The 27,964-nt window shown below is 38.0% G+C and overlaps 1 protein-coding gene across 1 annotated transcript in view; it reads left to right on the forward strand.

Annotated features, from left to right (window-relative positions):
- Window positions 1-27,964, forward strand: part of IL1RAPL1 (interleukin 1 receptor accessory protein like 1) — a 676,185-nt gene that overhangs the window by 372,432 nt on the left and 275,789 nt on the right. Inside the window, exons 4-5 of the mRNA XM_054166029.1 lie at window positions 15,943-16,129; window positions 18,256-18,409. Coding sequence (XP_054022004.1) covers window positions 15,943-16,129; window positions 18,256-18,409 — 341 coding nt within the window. The remainder of the gene's footprint in view (window positions 1-15,942; window positions 16,130-18,255; window positions 18,410-27,964) is intronic.

The raw sequence follows: 27,964 nt of genomic DNA on the forward strand, positions 1-27,964 counted from the left end.
TCTGTCACTTCCCCCCCTCCCTCCCAAGAACAATCTTGCTCTTGGTTTTTTGGTGGGGAGAGAGGATGTAGGGGTTATATAACCACTCTCTTTTCTGATCTGCATTTGTATACATCATCTCTCCATGCCTGTGTTTCAACTTGGTGGGGCTCAGCAGTGAGTATTCTGGAGAATAATTTGACTTGTTTTCTGCCCCAAAGGGACTGGGGCACCTGGATGCATTCCTGTGCAGACTACCCTAAGTGATCCTGCTTTGGCCTTCTGATACTGTTCAACCTTTCTTTCCTATTTCCTCATTTCCTTCTGTTTGTTTTTTTTTGTTTTTTTTTTTTTCTATTTTGATGGGCTTTGCAGTTTCCTGTGTTTACTGTGAAAAGGTAATATAAAAAATATTCATCACAAAAGAGCCCTAGAAATTAAACCCACATGTCTCAGGATCACGGGATATCGGGTTGGAAGGGACCTCAGGAGACTGAGCCCAACTTCCCTGCCAGAATAGGACCACAGAATCTATTGCAGGTCACACAGGAATGTATCCAGATGGGATGAAACCAAGAAAGCTATATAGATATTGTTTTCCTATGAGTGGATTTGGGTTTTGGTGTTGGATTTTTTTGTTATTATTTTTTGGTGGGGATTTTTTGTTTGGTTGGTTTTGGTGGGTTTTGTTTTAGTCTAAACAGCTTTGGTTTTATAACTACTTTCATTTCAAAATAATGGATTGGGTTACTGACATGCTAAAGGGCTCCTAAGGTAGTACTGATGTTTATCGTAGTACTGAGGTTTATCAGAGCTATCATACATTAAAGCTGATGCATGCTTTTATGTTGCAATCTATTTGAACAATTTTTGAGTTCTAACCTTACATAAAGCTGCCATGTTGCAGGTATTTTGACTGTGTTATGAGAAATTAGTTTATTCATTTCTTGAATTAAACATACAAAAAGTGTAGAGAATTTCCATTTATTGTTCCACTTTTGATAATACAGCCTTAATTTTTTCAGGTAGTGTATATTGAAATATATATTTAGGATAGGATAGAATACGATAGGATAGAATAGAATAGTATAGAATAGAATAGAATAGAATAGAATAGAATAGAATAGAATAGAATAGAATAGATTGGAAGAGACCTTCAAGATCATGGCATCCAACCTATCATCCAACACTATCTAATCAACTAAACCATGGCACCAAGTGCACTATCAAGTCTCCTCCTAAACACCTCCAATGATGGTGACTCCACCACCCTCCTGGGCAGCCCATTCCAATGGCCAATCACTCTCTCTGTGAAGAATTTCTTCCTAACATCCAGTCTGAACCTCCCCTGGTGCAGCTTGAGACTGTGTCCTCTTGTTCTGGTGATGGTTGCCTGGGAGAAGAGACCAGCCCCCTCCTGTCTACAACCAATTTATGTATTTGATTATTAGATTTACTTTAATAGAATAAGTCAGTAATTCTATCTGGATCCTTAAAGATAAGTGTAAATAAATTCTTAAGGGTCAAATATTTCATTGTCAACACATTTTGAAATAACATACTATATTCTTGGCTCTAGCACCAATGCATACATATGAAAAGCAAAACTCTGCCTCTGTAGATTAAAGACTGTAGGACTTCTGCTCTTGATCTCAACAGCAGCAAGAGGTTTTTTTCATAAATTCCAACCAGCAGAAGGAGGAAGCTGAATATAATATGAGTGCTTCAAAATCGTGTTCTTCAAAATGTTTGTGTTGCGTCAGTACTTTGTGTAGTTCAGCAAAACCCTTTGCTTGCACATTTTCTTTGGTGTACTACAATGTGTGCACTTATTCAAGATCTCAGCATTTCAGCATTGCTCTTTATCTGTCCGTAATTGGAAATTGAAATATTTATGAGTTACTTTTCTGGAAAAAAAAAAAAAAAAAAAAAAAGGGGAAAAAAAAAGGAAAGAGAAATTTTACAGGAAGCTTCATGATTGTGGAGTTCTGAATATTGGAGAAAAAAAAAGCTTGCAAATTCATCCATGAAAAATGTGACAAATATTTAATCACTATAGGAATTCACAAGTTTTCCTTGTTGCTTCCTAATCTGAAGAGTAGATTGCAGGAACAAAAATATAAAGCAGAAAATGTGATACATAAATGACAATACTGGTTGAATTTTCTATCCAGAAGGAGCTTTATATTCACTAATTTCTCTACCAATTATACAAATTGATGGTTGAGTTTTAAGCCATAGTGTATTTTTAAACCAAAATAAACTGTGTCATATAGCTATTCCTGTATTTACATAGTTGGGAATTTGAGGATGAAGCGAAGGTCAAACAGCGGATGATTAAACTGGAAGCACCCGTCCAGTTGGAAGCTTTGTCCTGCTGTAGGAGGAAACTTCCAAGCAAGCTAAAGTAGAAATTTGCTTTTTTGACTAATTAAGTAGACTTCTCTGCAAGACCACCACCACCAAGAAACAATGTGTGAGGTCTCTGCCACTGTCCTTCACATATCTGTGCTGAAAGGCACTGTACAAAGATACTGACATATAAATGTTGGGCAAGGGTGCAAGTGAAAAAGAGAAACCAGTGACTTGTAGTTACCCTAAAGCTAGTTACACCTAGTTTACCGTTTATGTTTGAGATGGAAATTAAAATGTCTAAATCAAAGCTCATTTTTGTAAGACTAAAAAGAACTTACACATGCATACCTGAATTGGGTAAAATTGTTCCCTATGCAGAAATGTCTTCATGCATTCACATTGCCACATGACTTGGATTTTCATGTCTGGATATTCTGGGTGATATATACTTCTGAGAATGAGAGGAAGCAGTGATCTGGAGGATTTCCATTAGTCTTGAGAAGTGGCATTGATATGCTATGAAACAGTTAGCCTTGAAGCAGTCTCTTAATAAACGTGATTTTTTCCCCCTCTTGTTTAGTGTCTACTTTCAAAGCATGTCATATTTAGTCCCATTTTTAGTGAGTTGATATGGGAAAGAGTTATGGAGAGAATTTCAGAGGAACCTTATTGATATGCAAATGTCATTTTTCTAATAGCTATAATACTGAGTATTATAATTTTTGGATATCTGTGCATATCTACCTCTCATGAGTAACTCTGATAATGGCACATAAGAAATATCTGTTCTGAAAAGAACACACTCATGTGGAGATAGCAAGAGATATGTATCTAATCATTCAGAAACAAGACAGAAACCTTCAAGGGATATTCTTGCTGCAGCTGCTTAGCAGCAACAGAAGAATCTAGCAGTATTTGAGATGGAAGCATAGTATCTGTCCTCCTCTAGCTGCAGTTGAGGAGTATAGGTTGCACTTGTGCTAATTCATCAGGCAAGGAGAGTGAATGAGGCAGAAGCCATTCAGCAGCATCTTTGTTTCCAGTAATGCTTTCAGTTTTAGTACTATAAAAGGGGGTGGATTGCATTTGCAAAATGGATGATTTAGTGCTAAAGATGTTCCAGTATTTGGTGACCTTCTGAGTCATCAGGATGTAGTAACACTCAGTTGTTCCTGAATGCAGAACCCTGTGAAGGCACAGCTGCTTGGGCACGCACTGTTGCACCAAACAGTAGACATCATTTTAATGTCCTCCGGCTTCAGTATGTGAGCATTTGTTCCATTCATTCTCATATCAACTGTTATTTTTTTTCCCTGTCCTTTTTATATAAATCCTTGGAAAAAAGTATTTTCCTTTAACAGATCTCTGCTTCCTGCCAGTAAAAAAAACAAACCACCAAACAAAAAAACCACAAAACCAAAAGAAAAAAACCTCAAACACTGCAAAACAGGTGCTCCATGAATAACAATATACACAGCTTTTCAGAAGAGCATCTGGGGGTCCTGGTGGAAACCAAGTTGAATGTGAGCCCTATACCTGAAGTTCTGTATCCAGTTCTGGGCTGTCCAGTACAAGAGAGAGATGTACAGACTAGAGAGAGTCCAATGAAGATGCACAAAGATGCACCACAAAACCCACCTGGATGCATTCCTGTGTGGACTACCCTAAGTGATCCTGCTTTGACAGGGGGGTTGGACCCGATGATCTCTTGACTCCCTTCCAACTTCTAATATACTGTGACGCTGTGATATGTGAAGAAAACCTGAGGGAGATGGGACTGTTTAGCCTAGAGAAGAGAAGGTGCAGGGAGGAATCTCATCAACATATCTACACATTTGAAAGGAGGGTGAAAGAGGATGGAGCCAGGTTCTTTTAGTATGTTGCCTTGTTGACAGGACCAGAGGCTTCTGTCTGAATGTAGGGAAACACTTCTCACTGTGAGAGTGACAAAGCCCTTGCATAAGTTTCTCAGGGAGGTTGTGGGGTCTTCCTCCTTGACAGTATTCAAAAGCCCATTGGACATGTTCCTAGGCAGACTGCTCTAGGTGGCCTTAGCTGAGTTGGGAGTTTGGACCAAATGGTCTCCAGAGATCCCTTCCAACCTCAAGTGTTTTGTAATTCTGTGATTCTATAAAGGAAATAAATTAGAGGAATAATAAAACTGTTAACTTGTCATTTTCCTAAAATCCATAATACTGCATTTCTCCTACTCTGGTATGTGGTGTTAAATATAGAATTTATGCTTCTTTAGGATCATTGGTTCCCAAAAGCAAGCAAGTGCCATCATCTCCTGAATCATGAGGAGATAGTTTACCTAGAGGCATTTCATGCTAAGGTATTATCTTCCTGCTGCAGCATGTTGAAAGCCAAAGGGATTTTCATCTAGAAGCTCTTCACACTTCCATCTCCTTTGGGAATATACATTGATCTGCTGCAGAGAAAACATTTAGTGTCATTCTGACACATTGTGACACCCATCTCCATTTTAGCACTTTATGACTCACTGGCACAAAGGTTTGTTTTTTTTTCACTAGCAATCCTGGGAAGCCCCAGTAAAATTAGTGGTTATTTTAACAATAAGTTTATGATTAGGACTAAAATATTCAATGTATTAATTCAGAGCAATGGTGTTCCATACAGTACTCAACTTGTATATTTTCTGAAATGCAATGGTTTATTAATTTGATTGATTTCCACCCATTTGTTTTAGCCACTTCTCATTTTTTTTTTGGCCTGCATACATATGTAAATGCTGTTCTCTGAATGAGTTTACATAGCAAATATTTTCACAGAAAATTGCTTTAAAAATTGGGGTTTACTTACTGAATGTCATATAGAGTATTACTATGCTTTAAAAACCTTTATATGGTGACTTTCTTTAATCATATACTCTTTCTGATTAATATTATAATTACTGGTATCGCTAATTTACTCATATGAGGCTGGCAAGAGGCCTCAAGCACAAGCCCTATGAGGAGAGGCTGAGGGAACTGGGATTGTTTAGCCTGGAGAAGAGAAATCTCAGGGGAGACCTTATTGCTCTCTACAATCTCCAGAAGGGAGGCTGTAGCCAGGTAGGGGTTGGTCTCTTCTCCCAGGCAACCAGCACCAGAACAAGAGGACACAGTCGAGGAAGTTTAGGCTCGACCTGAAGAGAAGGTTCTTCACAGAGAGAGTTGTTAGCCAGTGGAATGTGCTGCCCAGGGAGGTGCTGGAGTCACCGTCCCTGGAGGTGTTCAAGAGGGGTTTGGACGTGGCACTTGAAGCCATGGTTTAGTAGTCATGAGGTCTTGAGTGACAGGTTGGACTTGATGATCTTGGATGTTAGGAAGAAGTTCTTCCCCATGAGGGTGGTGAGACACTGGAACAGGTTGCCCAGGGAGGTGGTGGAAGCCTCATCCCTGGAGGTTTTTAAGGCCAGGCTGGATGTGGCTGTGAGCAACCTGATCTACTGTGAGGTGTTCCTGACCATGGCAGGGGATTTGGAACTAGATGATCCTTGAGGCCCTTTCCAACGCTAACAATTCTATGATTCTATGTGTGTTGTATTAAGAAAGTGAGGTTTTTACTAAACATGGAAATCAATTTTAGATTGATTTCAAGTCTCACAAGGGGACAGGTTTGAGTTACACCTAAAAAGAATAAGAGAGGGCTCATACAGAGAAGTCAGTAACACACATTCATTTTTTTTTCCTAGCTTACTCAGTAAAGAAGCTTTAGGGTGTTATGATGATGAAAAAAATGCAATTTCCTTTTTAAAGGCTAAATTGTATTATGTTTTTTGTTTTTCAGGCCATCAGTAAAAGGCCTTTCACATATGCCAGTAGTTCTGTTTAACACAAAGAAAGTGTTACTGTAATGCAGTTAGACTTTGGCATTCTCTTTTGGCAGGTTTAGAGAGGAGAAGGTGAAACCTAGGAAGGCAGTCTGTACCACGTGTGTCAGAAGATAAAATGTGGAAATTTTGGCTTCCAAGGGTGGGCACTAAAACTGAACAATGTTTTCTGGTCTGACTAATTCAAACATATTAAAACAACTATCTTGCTGATGTTCAAGTAGTTTGCATTCATGTGCAGAGTGTTATTTCATACTGTCATGCCCTTAATTAGGTGACCCTTGAGAGAAGAAATCACTGCTTATGTAATCTGGTTGAGGTCAAAAGAAGTTTTCAAACTGGGTTGGCCCCCTGGGGTGTGGAAGCAGTTTCTAAGGCATAGAAGAAAATTCCCAGCTGGCCACTTTTTTTTCCCCTCTCTTTCTCCACTCCTGCAGCACTGGCCTGGCACTTGCAGCTCGGATTGTTCTGCAAGCTTTGTAGAAAAGGCAGTCTGTGATTTCAGTGATCAGAGCCGGGAAGTGTGGGAGCTAGACCTCCCAGAGCTTCTGGATTCAAAACAAAACAAAACAAAACAAAAACACAAATGAACAACAAAAGGGAAACTTGCATAAAATGTTTGAAAACTACTATCCAGGGCAAATGCCCTGCTGAGGGCATCACACCCTACAACAAAGGAGACCTCACTGCTCAGCAGCAATTCTGGCAGCAGTAAGGTACTCTGGCCTTCCCCCCTTTTTTTGCAGCCCAAGTCCTCAGGAGTGTCCTCAAATAACCCCTGTGCCATCTAAAGGCTTTAATATTTTTTTTGTGCAAAAGTTTTAAAGCTCACAAAGAGCCTTTGGAACCACAGGCCAAGAGCAAGTAGCTTATCAAAAACATGTTTTTGTTTTTCTCTTGAATGAATGCTTTTCTCTCCAGCTTTCAGGCATCTGAATAACTCTAACAGAAGTTACTTGAACTGAAAAAAGGACCAAATTGTGTCTGTAAAAACGTGGGGGAAAAAAGAAATTAATAAAAATCATCAAAATGGATCATTTATAGAAAGTGGGATATTGGCATCAGTGGCAAAGTTTGTTTATTGAAATTTAAAATACTTGATGATCTTGATGATACTTGAAGATCTCTGGGGTCTTCTGCAACCTGGTTGGTTCTATGATTATAAGAAAAGACATTTCTCAAACTTGATTTTTTTAATGTCTAATTTAGAAGGAGTTGACATTAAAGTTACTTTGCTAACTCTGTTATTAACCATTAACCACGTTGGAAAAGGCTTTCGAGATCATCGAGTCCAACCTATCACACAACACCATACAATCAGCTCAACCATGGCACTGAGTGCCTCATCCAGTCTCTTCTTAAACACTTCCAGTGATGGTGACTCCACCACCTCCCTGGGCAGCACATTCCAATGGCCAATCTCTCTTTCTGTGAAGAACTTCTTCCTAACATCCAGCCTAAACCTCCCCTGGTACATGTTGAGACTGTGTCCTCTTGTTCTGGTGCTGGTTGCCTGGGAGAAGTGACCAACCCCCACCTGGCTACAACCTCCTTTCAGGCAGTTGTGGAGAGCAATAAGGTCTCCCCTGAGCCTCCTTTTCTCCAGGCTAAACAACCCCAGCTCCCTCAGCCTCTTCTCATAGGGCTTGTGCTTGAGACCCCTTACCAGCTTTGTTGCCCTTCTCTGGACATGCTCCAGCAACTCAACATCTTTCCTAAACTGAGGGGCCCAGAACTGAACACACTACTCCAGGTGTGGCCTAACCAGTGCGGAGTACAGGGCAGAATGACTTTCCTATCATGTGGCTCCTGCTGGCCACACTATTTCTGATACAGGCCAAGATGCCATTGGCCTTCTTGGCCACCTGGGCACACTGCTGGCTCATGTTCAGCCCAGGTCCCTTTCTGCCTGGCCACCCTTCAGCTACTCTGACCCCAGCCTGTAGCACTGCATGGGGTTGTTGTGGCCCATGTGTAGAACCCAACACTTGGATGTGTTACATCTCATGCCCTTGGACTCTGCCCATCTGTCCAGCCTGTCGAGGTCTCTCTGCAGAGCTCTCTTACCCTCTAACAGATCAACTGCTGTCCCCAGCTTGGTGTTATCTGTGAATTTACTGATGATGGACTCTGTTTTGTTCTCCTGTTTGTTTACCCTGGTAAATTACATCTACATACTGCAACATGACTCAGTACAAGCAGCTGATCTCTATTAATACAAAACTTACAATTTTTGTAGTAATGTTAGCAAAATGGGGAAAAAATAATTTGCTGTCATGATGTATGCTGGAAATTCATTTGTTCTGTTGCCAGTTAATTTCCTGATCAATGTTTAATATACCCAGCAAAAATCTAGTTTCATGGCAGGCCATGTACTATCATTACTGCATCCTTTGAAAATGGAGGAGAAATAAAGAGTATGCAGAGAAATACAAAGACTGAAGACTGCCATCCTAAGAGAAAAGCATTGTTAGAGGTTGTGGCTGTATTCATGGTTATGGTGATTCACCTGTAGTTCCATTACACCTTACTTAGAATTGTGGAAAGATGTTTTGCCTTAAGGGTATGTGTGGTGAAACATCACAGTGGACAAGTAATGAATAGCCTCAGCTTTGCTTCTTCTGTCGTGATGATGAAAGATGCTGTCTGAGGGCTACCAAGTTACATATTGGTTACATATTCACTGCATTGCATTGCAGATTGTACTTCTGCCTGTAAATACAGCTTTCATTTGCTTCCAACTGAGCTAGTCTGGCAAAGATAATGTTGGGGGGAAAATTTCAACCCACCACACCAATACAGATTAGCCCATGCCATTTTTTCCAAAGCAACCATATCACAGTAGAAAGATTGGCAGAGAATTGATAAAATCTGAGAACTGACATCATGAGGGGGGAAAAAAAGTATCTTCTTTTTTTTTTTTTTTTAATATCAAGATTCTTAATTCCTGACTCTGGCTCCCCCACAGGCATTTGACTGCTACAACACAAATCTGTACAACAAGAGATGGTGGATATTGCAGTGTTTTGCTTCTTTAGATTTAATGGTCCTACACAAATATATCAGGATAGACTCAGAGGTAGTAGGCATTTGTGTATGTATGGTGAAGTTAGCAATTACATTGTAGCAGTGTAATTGATTTCAGATGAAATGGATCAGTCACTGCTTTAAATACAAGTGCATTTGATAATGATGCACGTATTGCTAGTTAGTGATAATTAATGGTAAAACCCCTTATCAGTAATACGTTGTTATTAGTTACTAGTATTCTGTGGTGATTGCATTCATTAACTAACTGAATAAAAAATTAAATTAATTTCATTTAGATTGATTATTCTTTCTTCTGCTCCTAGACCTGGAAATCAGCAACTTGATAGAGTCTCTAGTGTGTTAGTAATTACTAAATGAGGAACATTATGCTGGCTGTGAGAGTTCTAGTAATTTTGTCACCCACCCCTTTAGTTTGTTTTTATAGAGAACTTGCAAAGGCCTTTCATTTTTTATGTGCTACATATTATAACACTATTATATACAAAATTGAATATAACAGTAGGAATTAAAATACATGTGTTTGGTTTTTATTTTCCTTCCAAATGTATTTTAGATTGAGTGCATCTACTGACACTTGAATTAACTGATACTACTTTAGCCTAGGTAAAGTAGTATTGGAAAAATCCAACCATCTGGAGCAACATATTGTATCAAAATCATCAGGCTTTTTGATGTTTCTGCCTACAAATTTCTCACCTCTCCCTGGGGGTATTTTTTTGTTTGCTTATTGTAATGGTAGGAAAAGTAGAAACAGGGTTTTTTGCATGGTGGCATGCCTATCACAAAATCACAGAAACATTCAGGTTGGAAAAGACCTTCAAAATCACCAAGTCCAACTGATAACCCTACTTGACAAGGCTCACCCCTGAACCATATCGCCAAGCAACACATCCCAACTGCTTTTCAGCACATCCAGGGCTGGTGACTCAACCACCTCCCCGGGCAGCCCATTCCAATGCCTGACCACTCTTTCCATGATTGCTTTTTAATTTTCTCCCTAATGTCCAGTCTGAACCTACCTGGTTGTAGCTTTGGGTCATTTTCTCTTGTTCTGTCACTAATTACCTGTGAGAAGAGACCAGCTCCAGCCTCTCCACAATGCCTCTTCAGGTAACTGCAGACAGCAATGAGGTCTCCCCTCACCATTCTCTTTTTCAAACTAACCATCCCCAGCTCCTTCAGTTGTTCTTCATCAGATTTATTCTTCAGGACCTTCCCCAGGTTTGTTGCCCTCCTCTGCACTGGCTCCAGCACCTCCACATCTCTCTTGTATTGAGGTGCCCGAAACTGACTGCAATACTCAAGGTGTGACCTCACCAGATCTGAGTGCAAGGGGGCAATCACCTCTCTACTCCTACTGGACACAACATTTCTAACACAAGCCAGGATGCCATTGGCTTCCTTGGCCACCTACGAAGGTATTCAGCTCTAAATAATGTTGGGACTATTGCCGACCTGATAATGAATTTAATACACTGACTCAATATTTAATTAAGGTATTTATTTCTATTAATTTGTTGGTTGTTTGCCTCTTATTGTCTCTTGATGACTGAGAAGTTAATTTGTGAGGGTTTGTGTGTGTATATTTTCCTCCCTACTGCTGTTACATGGCAACCTGCTTGGTCAAATGCTGCTATTCAGAGAATTTTTTTTTTTTTTTTTGCAAATTTATCAATGTGTCTATTTTTCTTCTCTCTTTCTTACTGTTTCACCAAGTTTAAAGGAGATACTTTCCTGATATTCAGTCCTTGTTTCCAGGTGAACTACAGGATCTATCCTGTAGAAAAATGAAGGGGAATAAAAAAATGAAGCTTCCTAGGAACTACAAAAAGGGGAAAAAAGAAACATAAATCAGCTACAGGAGATTTTTATACATGCCTTTAAAAAGAGAAGTGAGGTATATATTAATGCTGTAAACATAAAGACAAGTTTCCTGGGTTTCTAGAAATATACAGCCAATCGATCTCCTGTGTGTTCTTTCACACAAGGCAGAATGAGGCAAAGTTAATTTTCAGCTGTATGTGAAATTGCTCTTCACTGGCTGCTGTAAAGGGTTTTCCAGTGACCTGTTCTTGTTTATTAATCATCTTATTTTTGAATTCTTGCTTTTAAGGGTGAATTAATGTTACGTGTTGCATTGTGCAGTATTTAGGGAGTAGAATAATAACCTGATTATATAAAGCACCAAGATCTTTTGTCATGCCTTTGTAAATGCAAAACTTTAGGAAACCCCTGAACAAATTGCAACAACCAACAAAGCTAATTTAATCTTACCAAAAGCAAACTCATTCTCAAGCTTTTGATTCCTGAAATTCTGCTTTCTTCAAGTTTCTTAAAGATATCCTTTGTATAGAATTTTGTCTGAAGTTTGACAACTTGGTCTGTGTCCATTCATGGACTCCCTTTTTAATTTTTCTTCTTTTTAAAAACAAATATTTCCCTTTCTTCCCTAATCCATTGGAAATAAGATTTGCAAATGTGTGCTTTTAGATTTTTATTTTATTTTATTTTTTGGAGTGCATTTTTATCATTTGTACTCAGTAAGGAGCCACTGCACAAGCATTTTTATAGACACAGTCCCCCTCTATTCTGCACTGGTGGGGCTGCATCTGGAATATTGTGTCCAGATCTGGGCCCCTCAGTTCAAGAAAGACAGTGAGCTACTTGAAAAAGTCCAGCACAGAGCCATGAAGATGATTAAGGGAATGGAACACCTTCCATAGCAGGAGAGAGGGAGCTGGGGCTCTTTAGCTTGGAGAGGAGGAGGCTGAGAGGTGACCTCATCAATGTTTATAACTATGTAAAGGATGAGTCTTGAGAGAGTGGAGCCAGGCTCTGCTCGGTGGTGCCCAATGACAGGACAAGAGCAATGGGTGGAAGTTGAGGCATAGGAAGTTTCACATAAATATGAGGATTTTTTTTTTCACTGTGAGGGTGACAGAGCACTGGAACAGGCTGCCCAGGGAGAGTGTGGAGTCTCCCTCTCTGAAGATATTAAAAACTCACCTGGATGTGTTCCAGTGTGATCCACTGTAGGTGATCCTGCTCTGGCAGAGGGGTTGGACTAGATCAAGGTCCCTTCCAGCCCCTGAAATTCTGTAATCTCAGCCTAATATTAATCAATAGAAGTTTTGTATTTTCAGGCCCATCTGCAATATATGCATAACTTGTGTGATTTTTCATTCCCTGAATTTTATTTAAGTAGCTGTTGCAGATTTGAGTTTTCAGACTGGGACTGCTTTGAAGCATATCTGCCTGGTCAAAAAGGTCCACAGTTTGGACCACACTGGAGAACAAAAGGAGAAAATCTGCTTGTAGCATTTGCTTTTGAGAATGAATGTGACATTGGATTATAAAATTTTTGTTTGTTTGCTTGTTTGATCTGATGCCTCCAGTAAGAGATGTGGAGAAAATTTTCTTAGTTCTAGCACATGAACAGTTTTTAATCTTCTGCAGTATATGCATGCTTGCTGAAGGGCTTTGCTGACGGTTACTTTTTCTGCTAGCTTAGGGGCTTCACATAAACTCTATCCATCATGCTCCAGCTGTAATCAGCAAACTCACCTCCTCTTTCCTCTTCTTCTTCGTTTCCATCTGGGGACTGTTTAATTTTCTTCCTCTTTTTCTGTTGTGTAAGCCCATTAGCTGGATTTTCTTTGCTCATGCTGCCTTTTATAATATTGTTTTGCAGATTTGTTTCATCCCAGCAGCTTTGGTTTCTGACACAGATTATGAGATGAGTCAGACTGACAACGCAGTTAGTATTTAGAGTCACAATAAAAAAGTCTGTGTCACCAGGGGGCATCTGTAACTTTAGGTTCTCTTGATGATACTTCTGAGAGAACATTCTGTTAGGGAGCTCAGCTGACAAAGTATTTGCTCAAAATGTTTCAGTACCTTATATCTGACAGTTTAGAACTCAATTACCTTAAAACCCAGTCAATTTGTGCTTCTGTCTGCAGGTATCTTATATCCATATGACTCAAATCACAGACATGCACAACTTTGAGTCATTAAATACCAACATTCTCTTCAAATAATGGGTTCCAATATTCTGAGATATTTTCAAACTGCCTCTGTTCTTTTAGAACAGGGTCTTAGAATCCTATAATGATTTGGATTGGAAGGGACCTCCAAAGGCCATTTAGTTCCAACCCCTCTGCAGTAAGAAGGGCCATCCTCAACTAGATCAGGTGGTTGCCCAGAGCCCTGTCAAGTATCACCTCAAGTATCTCCAGGGTTGGGGCCTCAACCATCTCCTTGGGAAACCCATTCCAGTATTCCACCACCCTTATGGTAAAGAACTTGTACCTCACATCCAATATACATCTTCTCTTCTCTAGTTTGAAACCATTGCCCCTTATTCTGTCATTTGTAGACACTCTCTCTCTATCCTTCTTGTGGAGCCCCTTCAGGTACTGGAAGGTCACTAATATGATCTGCTGTTGTGATGGAAACTTGGATCTGCCTCAATTGACATTGTCACTGTTGCAGAACAAGGCTCTTATCAAGACAAAATAAATCAGACTTAGGTGACTTTTTGTGATATTTTTAAGCCACACAATAAACCAATATTCCAAGCAGCACATTAATAAGAATACAGAATAATAATGTACAGTAATGAAAATGTGTTCTTTAAAGTATTGGGTACTTTTAAATTGCATGTACAGGTAAGAAGCATGATTGGCACTTAAACAGCTTAAAAAGCAGCAAGAATGATCCAGATTCAGTGGATGCATACTCTGTTTTGCACAAAGTTTGAACAACTTTGTTTACTTTATACAGATAGGCTCTTGAAGGAGGTAATAAATTATACTTGCAGCTTCATTACAAGTCCATGAATTAGCTGGATACCTAATGGTCCTTCTGTTCCGGAATTTAAATTTGCAGAAATCATAGAATCATAGAATTGTTAGGGTTGGAAGGGACCTCAAGCATCATCTAGTTCCAAACTCCCTGCCATGAGCAGGAACACTTCACACTAGATCAGGTAGCTCACAGACACATTTAGCCTTGCCTTAAAAACCTCCAGGGATGGAGCTTCCACCACCTCTCTGGACAACCTGTTCCAGTGTCTCACCACCCTCATGGGGAAGAACTTCTTCCTAGCATCCAATCTGAATCTACACAGTTCTATTTTTGTTCTATTCCCCCTAATCCTATCACTGCCTGACACCCTAAAAAGTCCCTCACCAGGTTCCTTGTAGGTCCCCTTAAGACACTGGATGGCCACAATAGGGTCTCCTTGGAGCCTTCTCTTCTCCAGACTGAATAGTCTCAATATTTGCCAGTTTAATAATTAGTTGTATATTTTCCTTTTCAGGTTTAAATTTCTCTAGAGAATTAGACTATAGAGTTCATTGAGTAAGTTACTCTGGTCTTAAGCATTTCTGTCCCACATTAAGAAATCTAAAGAGAATGACAAAATGTAGCTGTCTTTGAGATTGTGCCATGTCCAATACACTCATGCAGGAACTTCTTTCAACAGATCAGGGGTCAAATGTATTGACAGAACAGAAGAGAGATCTTGTATTGTCACAGTGTATACAGTGTATCACAGTGTGCACTCATTTGATGTCCACTTGGAAAATCAAAAGAAAAAGAAAAGAAAAAGAGGCAAACAAAAATAGTACAACAACAAAAATTTCAAGCAATTTTATCTTTGAGCCTGATTAAATTGGATAGTGAAATGTGTGAAGAAAGAAAATATTCCTTAGTCTCTGGCTGCACTCATATCAATATCCAAAAGCAGAGGAAGTAGCAAGTTTCAGGAAAGCCCAGACTAATGAAGCTGTTGATAATGCAGAAACAATGTTTTGGGAGTATGGGGATGGAAGGCTAAAGTAAACAAGTTAACAGCCTGTTAAGTTAAAACATCCTTTATTCTATAATTGGAAGGGTCACAAGATGAGTTTTAATTGAAGTCTGACAAATGGTTACCACTCCCACTTTAAAGGATGCTCAGATCTGCTGACTGGATGGCTATTTTTGGTGTGGTGCTCAAGTTCCAATTAGACATCAGTCTGTGGTGCTACAACATGACCTGTTCACCCCTGAGAACAAGTAGGCTTTTGAGTTTCATTGGTAAATCTATGGAGCTTTTATTGCCTATTTAATTTGGGAGAAAGGGACTTAATTTGGGGTCAAGGGACTTCTCAGGATATCGGGTAGTGATAGAACTAGGGGGAATGGAATGAAGCTGGAGGTGGGGAGATTCAGGCTTGATGTGAGGAGGAAGTTCTTCACCATGAGAGTGGTGAAGCCCTGGAATGGGTTGTCCAGGGAAGTGGTTGAGGCCCTGTCCCTGGAGGTGTTTAAGACCAGGCTCTGGCCAGCCTGATCTAGTGTGGGGTGTCCCTGCCCACGGCAGGGGGGTTGGAACTAGATGATCCTGGTGGTCCCTTCCAACCCTGACTGATACTATGATACTATGAAAGTGTTCTCTCAAATACATAGTAAGGACACTAGTCTTAAAAGGAGTTTGATAATACTTCCTGTCACAGAGTAAGGTCAACCGAAATACTTTTAAATATTGTAGTTAGTGGCTGAGAAAGAAGTAAAAGTATGCTGAATACATATAAAATACACAAAAAACCCAATGTCTGATTTTTCTATATTTTGCTTGGGATGAAAATAATGACTTAAACCTAAGTCATATACATTGGCTTTTTTTTTTTTTTTTTCCATATTAGACTTTTATTTCTATTTTTATTGCATTACAGAAACTCAACTTACTGTATGAAAGTGTCCATTTCGCTGACGGTGGGTGAAAATGACACTGGACTCTGCTACAATTCAAAGATGAAATATTTTGAAAAAGCTGAACTTAGCAAAAGCAAGGAAATCTCATGTCCTGAAATTGAGGATTTTTTATTTCCATTTAGGGAGCCTGAAATTCTGTGGTATAAGGTAAGGAACGTAACAGATTTTCACCTTCAACAAGATAATTGTGCAATGTTCTTAATATGATATGGATATAATGATCTGAATATGGTATGGAGCTTGGACTGTTTTGCAATTTAAAAGCAGAAGATGGAATCAAGAGTAGAAAAGAATTAACTGAGAGAGAAATTCAAATGCTTCCTTTGGTAACTTAGGAACTGATATTTTCTTCATATACTTTTATAGACATCACAAAAAAATTAGCAGCTTTCTGCTAACAAGAGGGATGAAAAAAAATGGATGTCTGGGCTAAGGTAAAGCAATGTGAGCTGATTAAACAGCAACTGCTTGTGCCATGCCAGTCTAAAGAGTCTGTTTCTAAACCCCCCAAAATTGTAAGTAGGATAGTTATTCATGGTATTGTCTGAATGAATTTCTTCATTTTGCAGCATAAAATGATGAAAAATCTTTCAAAACTTGACCTTTACGTATTAGCTTTTACCTGCAAATGCATTGTCACTGTTTCTATTAATAACTTTATGTGAATATCGTATACTGCTTTCTGGATCATTATTGAAGTGCCGAGCTCCTGCAAATAGCACTGCCTGTAAGGAGTGAACTAGAACTTCCATGCTGCTTGAGTTCTGGGTTTCTTCCTGCCTGCAGGAAAAACTCAGTACTTCAGTACTAGAAGACGCACAGTTAAACTCCCCAAACTTTAAAGTTCAGTAAATCCGAGTCTCTGTATTTTGTCTACACAGATGTCTACAGATGTTTGTGTACACAGGAAGTCCTAGTTTCAATATGTGCTTGTATGCATTCTATTTATCTTTTAGAAGTCTGGTAATTTGCCCGATAGCCTAAATGCTTTTAAATATGGTACACAGGAGTGTGATGTCTAATAAGTAAAAACTTGTGGCCTAGAATGATTTTAGCTGAAAAACCTGACAGCACATCTAAGATAGGAGGTATGTAAACAGTGCTTTGCTTATTTCTCTTGTATTTTGTGTTTCTAATACATGCACCTGAAGTTTTGTCAGATTTGAAACTATGTCTGGCTTCTTAAAAAAGAGCTCAGAGGATTGCCTTTTTTATGAGTCATTGACAACATTTGTGTGAATGAACTCAAACAACCTCCTTAACATTTTTAAAAAGGCCCTATTGTAATATCCTATGAAAATCAAGTAAAAATTTTTGTGACAGTAAATCAAAAGAGAGTATTTTTTTCTTATGAAAAGCACAAATACCTTTTTATAATGGCTTATAAATATATTGGTTTTAAGTTAACAAAATAATAATTAGAAAACCTAGAAACACTAAAATTATTCAACACTATTTCAATTAGTGTCTATGTTCCAGGGAGGCTGTGGATATCTCCTCCCTGGGAGTGTTTGAGGCCAGGCTGGATGAGGCCTTGAGCAGCTGAGTCTAGTTGAGAGGCATCCCTGCTCATGCTGGGGAGGTTGGAGAAGATGCTCTTTAAGGTCCCTTCCAATCTAAGCCATTCTACAATTCTATTATTCTATTTAGGTGAAAATAAGTCAATCATTTCAGGAAACCTAAGAAAATGGCATGCAAAAATGTGTCTTTTCATTACAGAAGACCAATGTTTTGATAGCAATAATTGAAGTACTAACTTGCCTTTTGATAACCGTTCAGAAAGCTTTGATTTTGACATACTTTTAGAAAACTTGTCCTCATTTTCCCCCATTCTCATGTTCTTCTGTTTCTCTACATTTTTATAATTATTTTTTAATATTTTTTTAAAATTCAACCTGTAGCTACTGGCAATATGACAGTTATGGATAACAGATGTAAATATAATAGTAAGTAACATAATGATGTATCATCCCTTCAGGAAACTAATGTCAAAAGAAAACCACAGAAGGAATCAGGTTCTCATGGGTTTTATGTCAGAGGGTGAGCTGATAAAATTCTGTAGTCTGTCTTCTTTTTAATAAATGCTTAACTGTATTTTTAGATAGTTAGCATATGTGAAGCTCATAGCTAGATCCTGCCTAGCCAGGCTCAAAGCAAGCTCTTGCATAGTCAGGCTCCTGCCTAACCACCTTGCCTTTGGGTAGCATTATCAACAATGGTTCAATCTGAGTGTAAGAACGTGGTCACTGAAGTGTTATATTATCTTTAAACAGGAATGCAAGTCAAGGACGTGGAGATCAAGTATTGTGTTTAAAAAGGACACTCTTGTCATTCGGGAAGTTAGAGAGGATGACATTGGAAATTACACTTGTGAGTTAAAATATGGATTCTTTGTTGTCAGAAGAACTACGGAATTAACAGTTACAGGTAATTACAGGTTCTTGCTGTCTCTTATACTTAGAAAAATCATTGAATGTTGTGATGAGAGCTGTGGGATGTTTGAGTGCTAAACCACTTTTGCATAAAACTGTGATGAGTGCCTAGATATAAATGGTTGAGACTCAAAGCTGTCCTGGATACTTCACAGTAGCATGTGGAACACTTCGAGCAAGGCTGAGTTTCAGTCTGCTGATAAAGCTTGTGGGTAGGTCTTGGTTTTGAATGGAAAATGTGTCAAGGAACAGATAACTTTGGCAAGCACTGTCACTAATTAAAAGTGAGACCATTAAGTCTACCATACTTTGTGTGGCTAAATGCCTTGGGACGTAAGTGTAGCTGTAGCTATAACTGAATAGCAGTATCTTTGCCTTTGAACACAATACTTGTAAATACAATCCAATAGCAGTAGCTCCAGCCCATTGAAACTAGGTGACAGGTATGTAAGAGGTAGTGTTTGAGCAGGATAGGACTGAAGGACAGTAGTGTTCTTCCTTTGCTGTTCTCTCCCATCTTTCTGTACAAACACAGAAACTCAGAATGAACCAGGTTGGAAAAGATCATTGAGATCATCAAGTCCAGCCTATCACCCAACACCATCTAATCAACTAAGCCATGGCATTAAGTGCTTCATCCAGTCTCTTTTTAAATACTTCCAATGATGGTGACTCCATCACCTCCCTGGGCAACCCATTCCAATGGCCAGTCTCTCTTTTTGTGAAGAATTTCTTCCTAACATCCAGCCTAAACCTCCCCTGGCACAGCTTGAGATTGTGTCCTCTTGTTCTATCACAGGTTGCCTGGGAGAAGTGACCAACACCCACCTGGCTACAACTACTCTTCAGGTAGTTGTAGACAGCAATAAGTTCTTTCCTGAGCCTCCTCATTCCTGATCTCAATCTTCATGTAGCATGGTTACCAATCAACCTATTTTCTGTTCATCTGATTACTTTTTTTAATCCACCTGTTCTCGACTTCAAAAACATTTTGATGTATCAAGTTCCAAAACATTAATTATGTAGCATAAATAGACTCTATAATTTAACAAGCAGCAGGTGAAAAAAAATGCATTTACTATAACCTGTATTTAAAACTCCTGTATCAATGTGTAAAATCTATCATAGATTAAAACTATTTTAATAGTAGTATCCACAGCAGCAGAACAATACAAAAACTGATCCATTAAATTTTCAAATCCTTACTAGACCTCTAAACTCTGTTTTGTAAAACTGAATGCACATCTAAAGTAAAAAGTTAGCCTCTAGAGTGACAGGATGTCATTCAAAGATGGGACTACATAATAACCTGTGTAATGCAATGTAGTTCCACAGCATACTGGAGGTGAACTGGATGTATGTGGTTGACAATGAAACTTACATATATGTTCTTGCGCCTTCAAAATTCCTAATAAACCACAAAACAAGTATTACAGGAGGAGTTTTGTGGGCTTTTTCTTTTTAGTAACTAATATACAAAAATATGTTGCATCCTGACAATTAGTAACAGCATTGATGTTGTGCATTTGGCTGAGTTGCAACACTACTTTTATGGTGAAAAGTTTGCTCTTTATTTTGATGCATCTTATTTTCCCTTTTCATGATCAGAAATTACAGTGAATTGTGGTTTGTAATTCTCTTCTTGTAGAGTGGTCTGGAAATCACATGTTTTATGTTGTTTTGAGAGAATTCAGGTAATCAATCATATTTATTTAAGCTCAATATCCATGATCTCTTAGTAAATTTTGTTTTGTATGGAACTGATTTATTTGGTCACTACAGACAGGCAATTACAATCTTGTGATTAACCTCACAGTAAGTATTAATATACTCTTATTGACTCTCACACAAAGAAAGTAGAGACAGTCTTCAAGAATCTGATTTGTATCAGAAGGAGGTTTTCAGTTATCTTTTGCAATATATAATGTATGGACTTGAAGAGAACATATTCCCTCAGTCCTTAGGTGATCCCTTCTCTCCCTATGTGCTCTACTGAGAAGCAGTATTTTAAACAGACTGACAAAAGGAAAAGCATTGAAACCAGATGCTCGTTACTATTTGTAGTAATGGTTTAAAGAAATGTAATTCATCACTTATGGTGTAGGTAGGAGTTCAGTATTTAATGTTTAACTAGACAGAGAGGAAAAGAAACTTGGCTGATTTTGACGTGCTAAAAATTAAGGAATGCATATGGAGGGAATTACTCAGTTTCCACTTCTGCAAACTCTGGCAGATATAAGGGCAATGTTCAAATTTGTAAATTGCTTGAGCAGCAGTGTAGGTCTTCATATCATCTTTATGCTTTCTCTCTGAGCTGAAACACAGTTTGAGTTGCCCTGGACATATGTTGAAGCACATATAGAATAAGTGATTGTTTGTTTTGGAGAAAGGAGTTAAACTTCAGTTTAGAAGAAATGAGAAAGAAATGTATCAAATGTCAGCTTCAGAAAATAAATTGATAATTGATTGATCTGCTTTGATTGATCATAATTAATGAAAATATCATTAATTAAAAGAAAGATGTTATGCATCTTTCTTATGTATAGTCCCTAAGATCTCTCCAGGCAGTATCAATAAATGATGACATTTGTGTTTACCATTGCTGAGAACAAATACCATTAATAAATCCCAGCTCCATAGGGAGTGAAAAAAATATTTCTGGGACATTTGAAATTTCTCTGCCAAGTGTATTTTTTTAGTTTGTATAAATTCAAAAACATGATTGCTTCAGACTTTCCCAGAATCTATAGGAAGCTGTAATGTGTTTATTACCCTGCAATGCATTTATCGGAGTAGGATTTATGAAACCTAACTCTCTGTATGCATGAGCATTATCTTCTGTGGTAATGGTGGGTGTGCAGTTATCGTACAACCATCATTAGAAAACACAGCCACTTCTTTTCCATTTTCTCTGTGCTATGCTTCCATGTATGTGTTTAAGTATGATTGTCAGGAGTGTTGGACTAGATAATCTTTCAAGGTCCCTTCCAACACCTCATGTTCTGTGATTCTGTGGTTCCTTACAAGAAGAGTCTGAGGGAGCTGGGGCTCTTTAGCTCGGAGGAAAGGAGACTAAGGGGTGACCTCATTCATTTTTATAAATGTGTAAAGGGTGAGTGCCAAGAGGATGGAGCCAGGCTCTTTTCAGTGATGCCAAATGACAGGACAAGGGGCAATGGGGGGAAGTTGAGGCATAGGAAGTTCCATGGAAACAGGAGGAAACAGTTTTTCTCTGTGAGGGTGACAGAACACTGGAACAGGCTGCCCAGGGGATTTGTGGAGTCTCCCTCTCTGGAGATATTCAAAACCCACCTGGATGCATTCCTGTGTGATCTGATATAAGCGATCCTGCTCTGGCAGAGGCGTTGAACTAGCCAGCCTTCCTCACCTCTCCTTCTCTCAGGACAACTGTAGGAGATTGCTACTTTCATTTTCCCATGCAATGACCTTTGTCAGCCTTGCTATCTCCTATAGGGAAAATATTGCTGCTATTACAAACCATTAAACTCTGGTTATAGTTATTTATGCACATTATTTTCAATATTGATGTTGTGTATGCATGTTATGATAACCTCAGTGCATTACATCTTACATTTCTGTGAGCCTCACAGTGAAATATAGAATGACTCATGTTCTGATTGAGAATTAAAGTTGAAAAAAACAAAGAAGGAAATTCACACAATTTGGAAAAGGACACACTCGTTTTATAGGTGGTATCCATCTCATCTAAGTATAGACTTTGAAAATCTCTAAGCCATGGAAAAAGGTAATTTCCCCTTTTTTTGAAAAATGAGAAAACAACTTGTCCTTTCTTGCCTTAAATTATAATCACAGAATGCCACTGAAGCTAAACCTTTAAAGTAAAAACCATATTCATTCAGTGCTTTTATGAAAAACACCTTGTAAATGGCAACAACATTGCACTAATAATTGTAAACAGAACACAAAATCTTCAAATATTCTATATCTATTCCTTATCAAGATTAAGCATATACGTGCATCTTTTACATTTTTATTAAGAAAACTCTCTTAACTTTGATTTTATTGTAGTTTAGAAGATCTGCATCTCACACTGACCGCATATTATCCTATAAGTGATTTGAATCAATGTGCTTATTGTTCCAAGATCTGTCTGAGAAATTATCTGCTTTGCAAGGTAGAGGCTGCTCTGATTATTTCTAACATGTAACTGTAGAAAATATTCACATAAGCAGTATAATTGGTAGTTCTTGGCTTGTGGTTATGTAATTGGACATTCTAAAATGTCCTGCAATGTCCAAAGGCATTTTCTGACATTTATACCTTCAGATTGGTCAGATAAGCTATTTTTTCTTTTGTGGAATTTTAATTAAGGCATACCTGCTGTCTGTGACTTAATGAAGTCAATGTTAAGACTTGGCAAAGAATCATATTTTAACAGCATAGTATTAGTTTAATCATAGTGCACAACATGGGTCAAGAATATTTTCCAGCAGTGGTTTCTTTTAATTAAAAGCTAGGTTTAATAATATTCTTCTTGTTATTTGTAGTACCAAGAGGTCTGGCACCAGAAAAGTCTTCCTGCTTTTCCAGAGTTTCATTCAGGTCAAATTAAGTCCAGCCTGGATCTAAGAGAGAGTCATGGGTCTAAGAGGGGGTACATGTGTCCCCCCTGCAACATCTCCATGATGAGTCCACCCTTGCAGCTATTCAGTTCTCCCTTGATGTTTCCATTCTCTTTAAAATTAAGAAGTCCTTATACCTTGCAGATGGAATCAGAGCAATTCAGTATGTTCTTACTCCTGAAACCTTTCTTCAGGGATACTCTTTGTTGTCTTTATTCATTTGATTAGTCCTCTTGAAAACAACTCTTGCTGGAATGAGCACAATTTTAGATTGAGAAATTTGAGCATGTTCACAAATTCTAACAACACTAAATTGAATGCATGTTGAGACAAGTCTTTTAAAATTTATCAGTTTTGGTTTAAAATATTGCTTGAATAATCCTGAATGTGCCAGTTTATTTTTTTCCATCTGCTACCCCGGACTTTTGTCACCCTTAGATTTTCTAAGGGGAAAAAAAAAAAAAGGTATGTAGTTTGTTTCACAGTAACACAGTAATGAGTAGTTAGCTCATTGGTTTTTAAAGGTTGCAATTGGTTTCACAGTAATACAGTAGTTAGCTCACTGGTCTTTAATGGTTAAAATTTGTTGAACCTTTGCCTATTCTTTCTGAGAGAATCTTCATCAGCACAGCAGACAATTTTAACTGACACATATGTATTTTTAGTGCTGAAAAGTCCACTTGTGAAAAGAAATAGAATGAAGAAATAACTAAATTGCACAGCTGGCCTCACGAGTCACTACCTTTCAGGCCTGGCTGGATGAGGCCTTGAGCAACCAAGTCTAGTGAGGAGGCATCCCTGCCCATGGTGGGGAGTTTGAAGTAGATAATCGCTGAGGTCCTTTCCAACCTAAGCCATTCTATAATTTGGATCTTATATACATACCCAGTCATCATATCTTATAAAGAGTAAAAAAAAGGGCTGGGAGAATCTTTGGAGGTTTCAGCCTGTTCTAAGTGGTCTATATTCCACCTGTCTTAGACAGCAGGTGTGCCATTTTCCCCAGAAAATGTTGTCTTCAATTCTTTTCAGTTCTGCTGCCCTTTCTCATTCAATACCTTGGAACACAGAAAGGTGCTGCAGTAAAGCGTGTGCATTTTCATTTTTAGCAAGTGCTAAGTGACAAAATTGTGGAAGAACAAAAAGGGTTGTTTTCTAAGTATTTAGAGCTCAGGGACACACTCTGCTTGGTTTCTGGAGTTAATGACAGGAATGAATCATTTTGAATTCATCTAGCCCCTTCTCACTTCAAATGATCCTGATAATTATCAGATAATATGTTTTGGGTTTTGGTTTTTTGTGTTTATTTTTTGTTTGGTTTGGTGTTTGGTTGTTTTTGTGTTTTTTTTTTTTGGTCATGAATTTAATTCATCTCCAGAAGATATTTAGAGATAAATTCTATTTGCCATTATTCTGTGCAAAGACTAATAAGATACAAAGCAAACAATAGATGTATTGTGAAAGCAGCACGCTTTAAATACCAACCTATCACTTTTTATAATACATAAAATCCTGTAGGTTTAACAAAGGCATGGCTGAAGAGTGAGTTGGATGTGGGTTTTTTCATTAGAAATGAGTGATCTTTTATAGTGCAATCAATTCTGTATGGTTGAAAACAAGGGTCTAAATTAATCTCTTGTGTGCATTTGAGTAATAATAATCAGAATGTTATGTAGAGATTTGATTAAAACATTCTCTATAAATGTTCATGTAATATATTAGTGGGTCATTCAAAACCAGACTCACACAAAGACAGCAATGAATGAAGCTTTATGTATTTTACTTCAAAGTAAGTGCAAATATTGTCATGTACTGAATCTTACAGGTCAAAATTAGGAATTAGAGCAACAACTTCATCAACTTAGTGAAAGAATGGATGTAAAATTTAAATGGACAAAGACTCCAAGCTCTATCATAATCTGGACATGCTGGAATGGGTTGGAACTGGATGGTCCTTGAGGCCCCTTCCAACCCTAACGATTCTAGGATTCTGTGATTTTGAACCTTGGTGCTAGTGACCTTCTAAAATTTCTACCTTTTTGCTGTGCTAAATTGGGGTGCTCACAAAGGCCAACTTTAATAATTGGAGATTATTCCCATCCATGGTTACTGCAAAGAGGAAAAGTTCCTCTAGAGAGTAATTCAGAGAAGTATATTGAGTTGGGTGATTAGAACTTACTTTATAGGATGACCTCCATGAGCTTTAGAAGGAATAGCCTGAATTTAGATCTGATGAACAAGTTGTTCCTTTAGGGTGAAACGTTTACATTCATGACTTTCTGGATGAAGTCCTAATTAATTCATTCTATAGCTAACATTCTCCTCTTCTTAGGCACTGTCTTTTTCTGTTACTTATCAAAGAATCCACCAAGACATGGCTATTATTTCTAACATTTCTAATTTTAGTAATGCCTTTAACACAAGTGGTTATTGTTACCGTGGTGCTGCTTCCTGTTGTTTTAGTTCAGTGTGCTGAAGTTGTTAAGATTATCTTGATCCTACACAAAGAAGCTAGAGAAAAATTTTTGTCTCAAAACTGTGTTAGTGACTACTAAAGACATAAAAGACTTATAAACCCTCAGTTCAATAAGATGTTACAAAAACTAAATAAATCTGTTCTTAAGGCACCCAAGATGCTTGTTAAGCAACCTTTTAAAATGTAGTTAAATGACATTCTGTGTTAATATTTTGTATTATTGCTATGGATCAGAAGGGTTCATTTTACTTTTAGTTTCCCCTAGAGAATTTTAAATCCAGCAATATTGTCCCAACCAAGCGTTTATTATTTCCCTAGCTTTTCTGTGAAAGCTTTAGATTATTTATGTGTCCAATGGGTAGTCTTTCAGGATGATATTTTAATAAACTAGAGTATAAGTGCCACAGCATATGGACCTTGTGTTGCCTCCCTCCTTAAAAACCAATCTGTATGCATACTTAAAACCAATCTGTACACAATAACATTAACTGAATATTTAGCTTTATATTTTTCTACTGCTTTCAATCTCTTTCAATTTATAGAATCATAGAATCTTTCAGATTGGAAAAGACTCCTGAGATCATCAGGTCCAACCTTTAACCCTACTCTACCAAGTTCACAACTAAACCATATCACTAAATGCCGCATCTAAATGACCTTTAAACACATTCAAGGTGGTGACTCAGCTCCCTCCCCGGGCAGCCTGTTCCAATGCTTGACCACTCTTGCTGGGAAAAAAACATTTTATTATGTTTTGCCTAAACCTCCCCCTGTGCAACTTGAGGCCATTTCCTCTTGTTCTGTCACTTATTACCTGTGAGAAGAAACCAGTATCTACATCTCTATATTGTCTTTTCAGGTAGTTGATAAGGGTGATAAGCATGCTAAACAGTCCCAGTTCCCTCAGCTGCTCTTTGTCAGACTCATTGTCTAGACCCTTCAACAGCTCAGTTGCTCTACTTTGCACCCACTTCAGCTCCTCGGTGTCTCTCTTGTATTGAGGTGTCCAAAAATGAACACATTACTCAAGGTGTGGCTTCACCAATGCAGAGTACAGTCCAAGTCTTAGCTACTAAGTGTAACAGTATTGATAGCGCTTAAGTTCTTGCAAGAAATTCTATATAACACATGTATCTAAAATCATTGCAATTGTTACTGTAGGCAGAGAATCAATAAAGAAGAAAGACATCTCATTTTCACTGCATTATTACCTACTTGGGTACAGCATGAAGAGCAGTCTCAAAATAATGTAGAAAGTGTCTGAGATGTATTCCATTATATCAAAATTATACTTATTGAGGAGTATTCTTGAGTTGTCCTCAGAAATATCATCCTCTTGAGCTGACCTCAGAAACAATGTCCTCTTCCCTTTACCACCTCAAAAAAAAAAAAGAAGTGATCAGGCTTTATTTTCATAGTGTTACCTCACAGTCATAACCATCCAAAATTTCATAGTATGGAAACAATGGAAAAGCAGTGTATATCATATTTAAGAAACAAGTTTCACTTGGAATTCTTTTCCAAGTGTGAATCAAGAGTGAAATCTTGGTTTCTTTGGGATCGTGTCAGTTTTCCCACTGACTTATGAGAGCCAATATTGCATCTCTTGAATTTTTGTTATGAAAGATCAGAACTGAGGTTTATTTAAAAATGCTAAATCAGCCCCCTTTTTTTTTTTTTTAGTACCTCTCTTCTAATCACCTTGATGCTTCTATGGTTTCTCTCTCATGCATTTTCTTTGAATGACTTATTTAAAAACAAACAAACAAACAAACAATACTTCCAGCATATTTTAGAAAGAGGAAAAAAGGATGATAGCTACATACTGACCAACCAAACAAGAATGACAAACCTGCTCATCTATTTCTATATGACTCTAAAATACAGAATTTATTCCAAGTCTGGCTGAAGCTATAGTTTTTCCCAAATTTCCCACTTGGTGAATAATTTGATCCTATTCTTACTGGAATCATTGTGGATAATACACCTGCTGGCTTACTGGAAAAAGTACAGGGCTAAAATAGTCAAGAGAACATTTTTTCTGTTCTAGGGTGTTTTATCTGGAAAGTTTAGAAATGAAAGATAGGTGGAAAGGAATAGAAATTAATAAATCAGAATCATAATATAATTTGACTTTTGACATTTTACTTATCTGTGTGAGAGCTTAATATGGGAAAACAATTTCACCGACTTATTTTTTCCTGTGGGAAGTTGATAACACACAGTAATTGTTTCGACAAGTAAAAGGAACTGGAACTTCCAATGACATTTTTCATTTCTGTAATACAGATTTTCCTTTCACTTTGGAGCATTATGTTCATATCCAGAACTGCATTAATTTAAAAATATGAGAGATAACTTCACTGAGACAAGATTGAGGAGTGCTATAAATCAGTTGATTTCCTTCATATTCTTTAAACAAAGTGGAGAATGTCAATTTTCTCCCCTTCTGAATCAGTTTGTCACTCCT

Source organism: Dryobates pubescens, chromosome 12, assembly GCF_014839835.1.
Source record: "Dryobates pubescens isolate bDryPub1 chromosome 12, bDryPub1.pri, whole genome shotgun sequence".
In the NCBI taxonomy this organism is placed as follows: Eukaryota; Metazoa; Chordata; class Aves; order Piciformes; family Picidae; genus Dryobates; species Dryobates pubescens.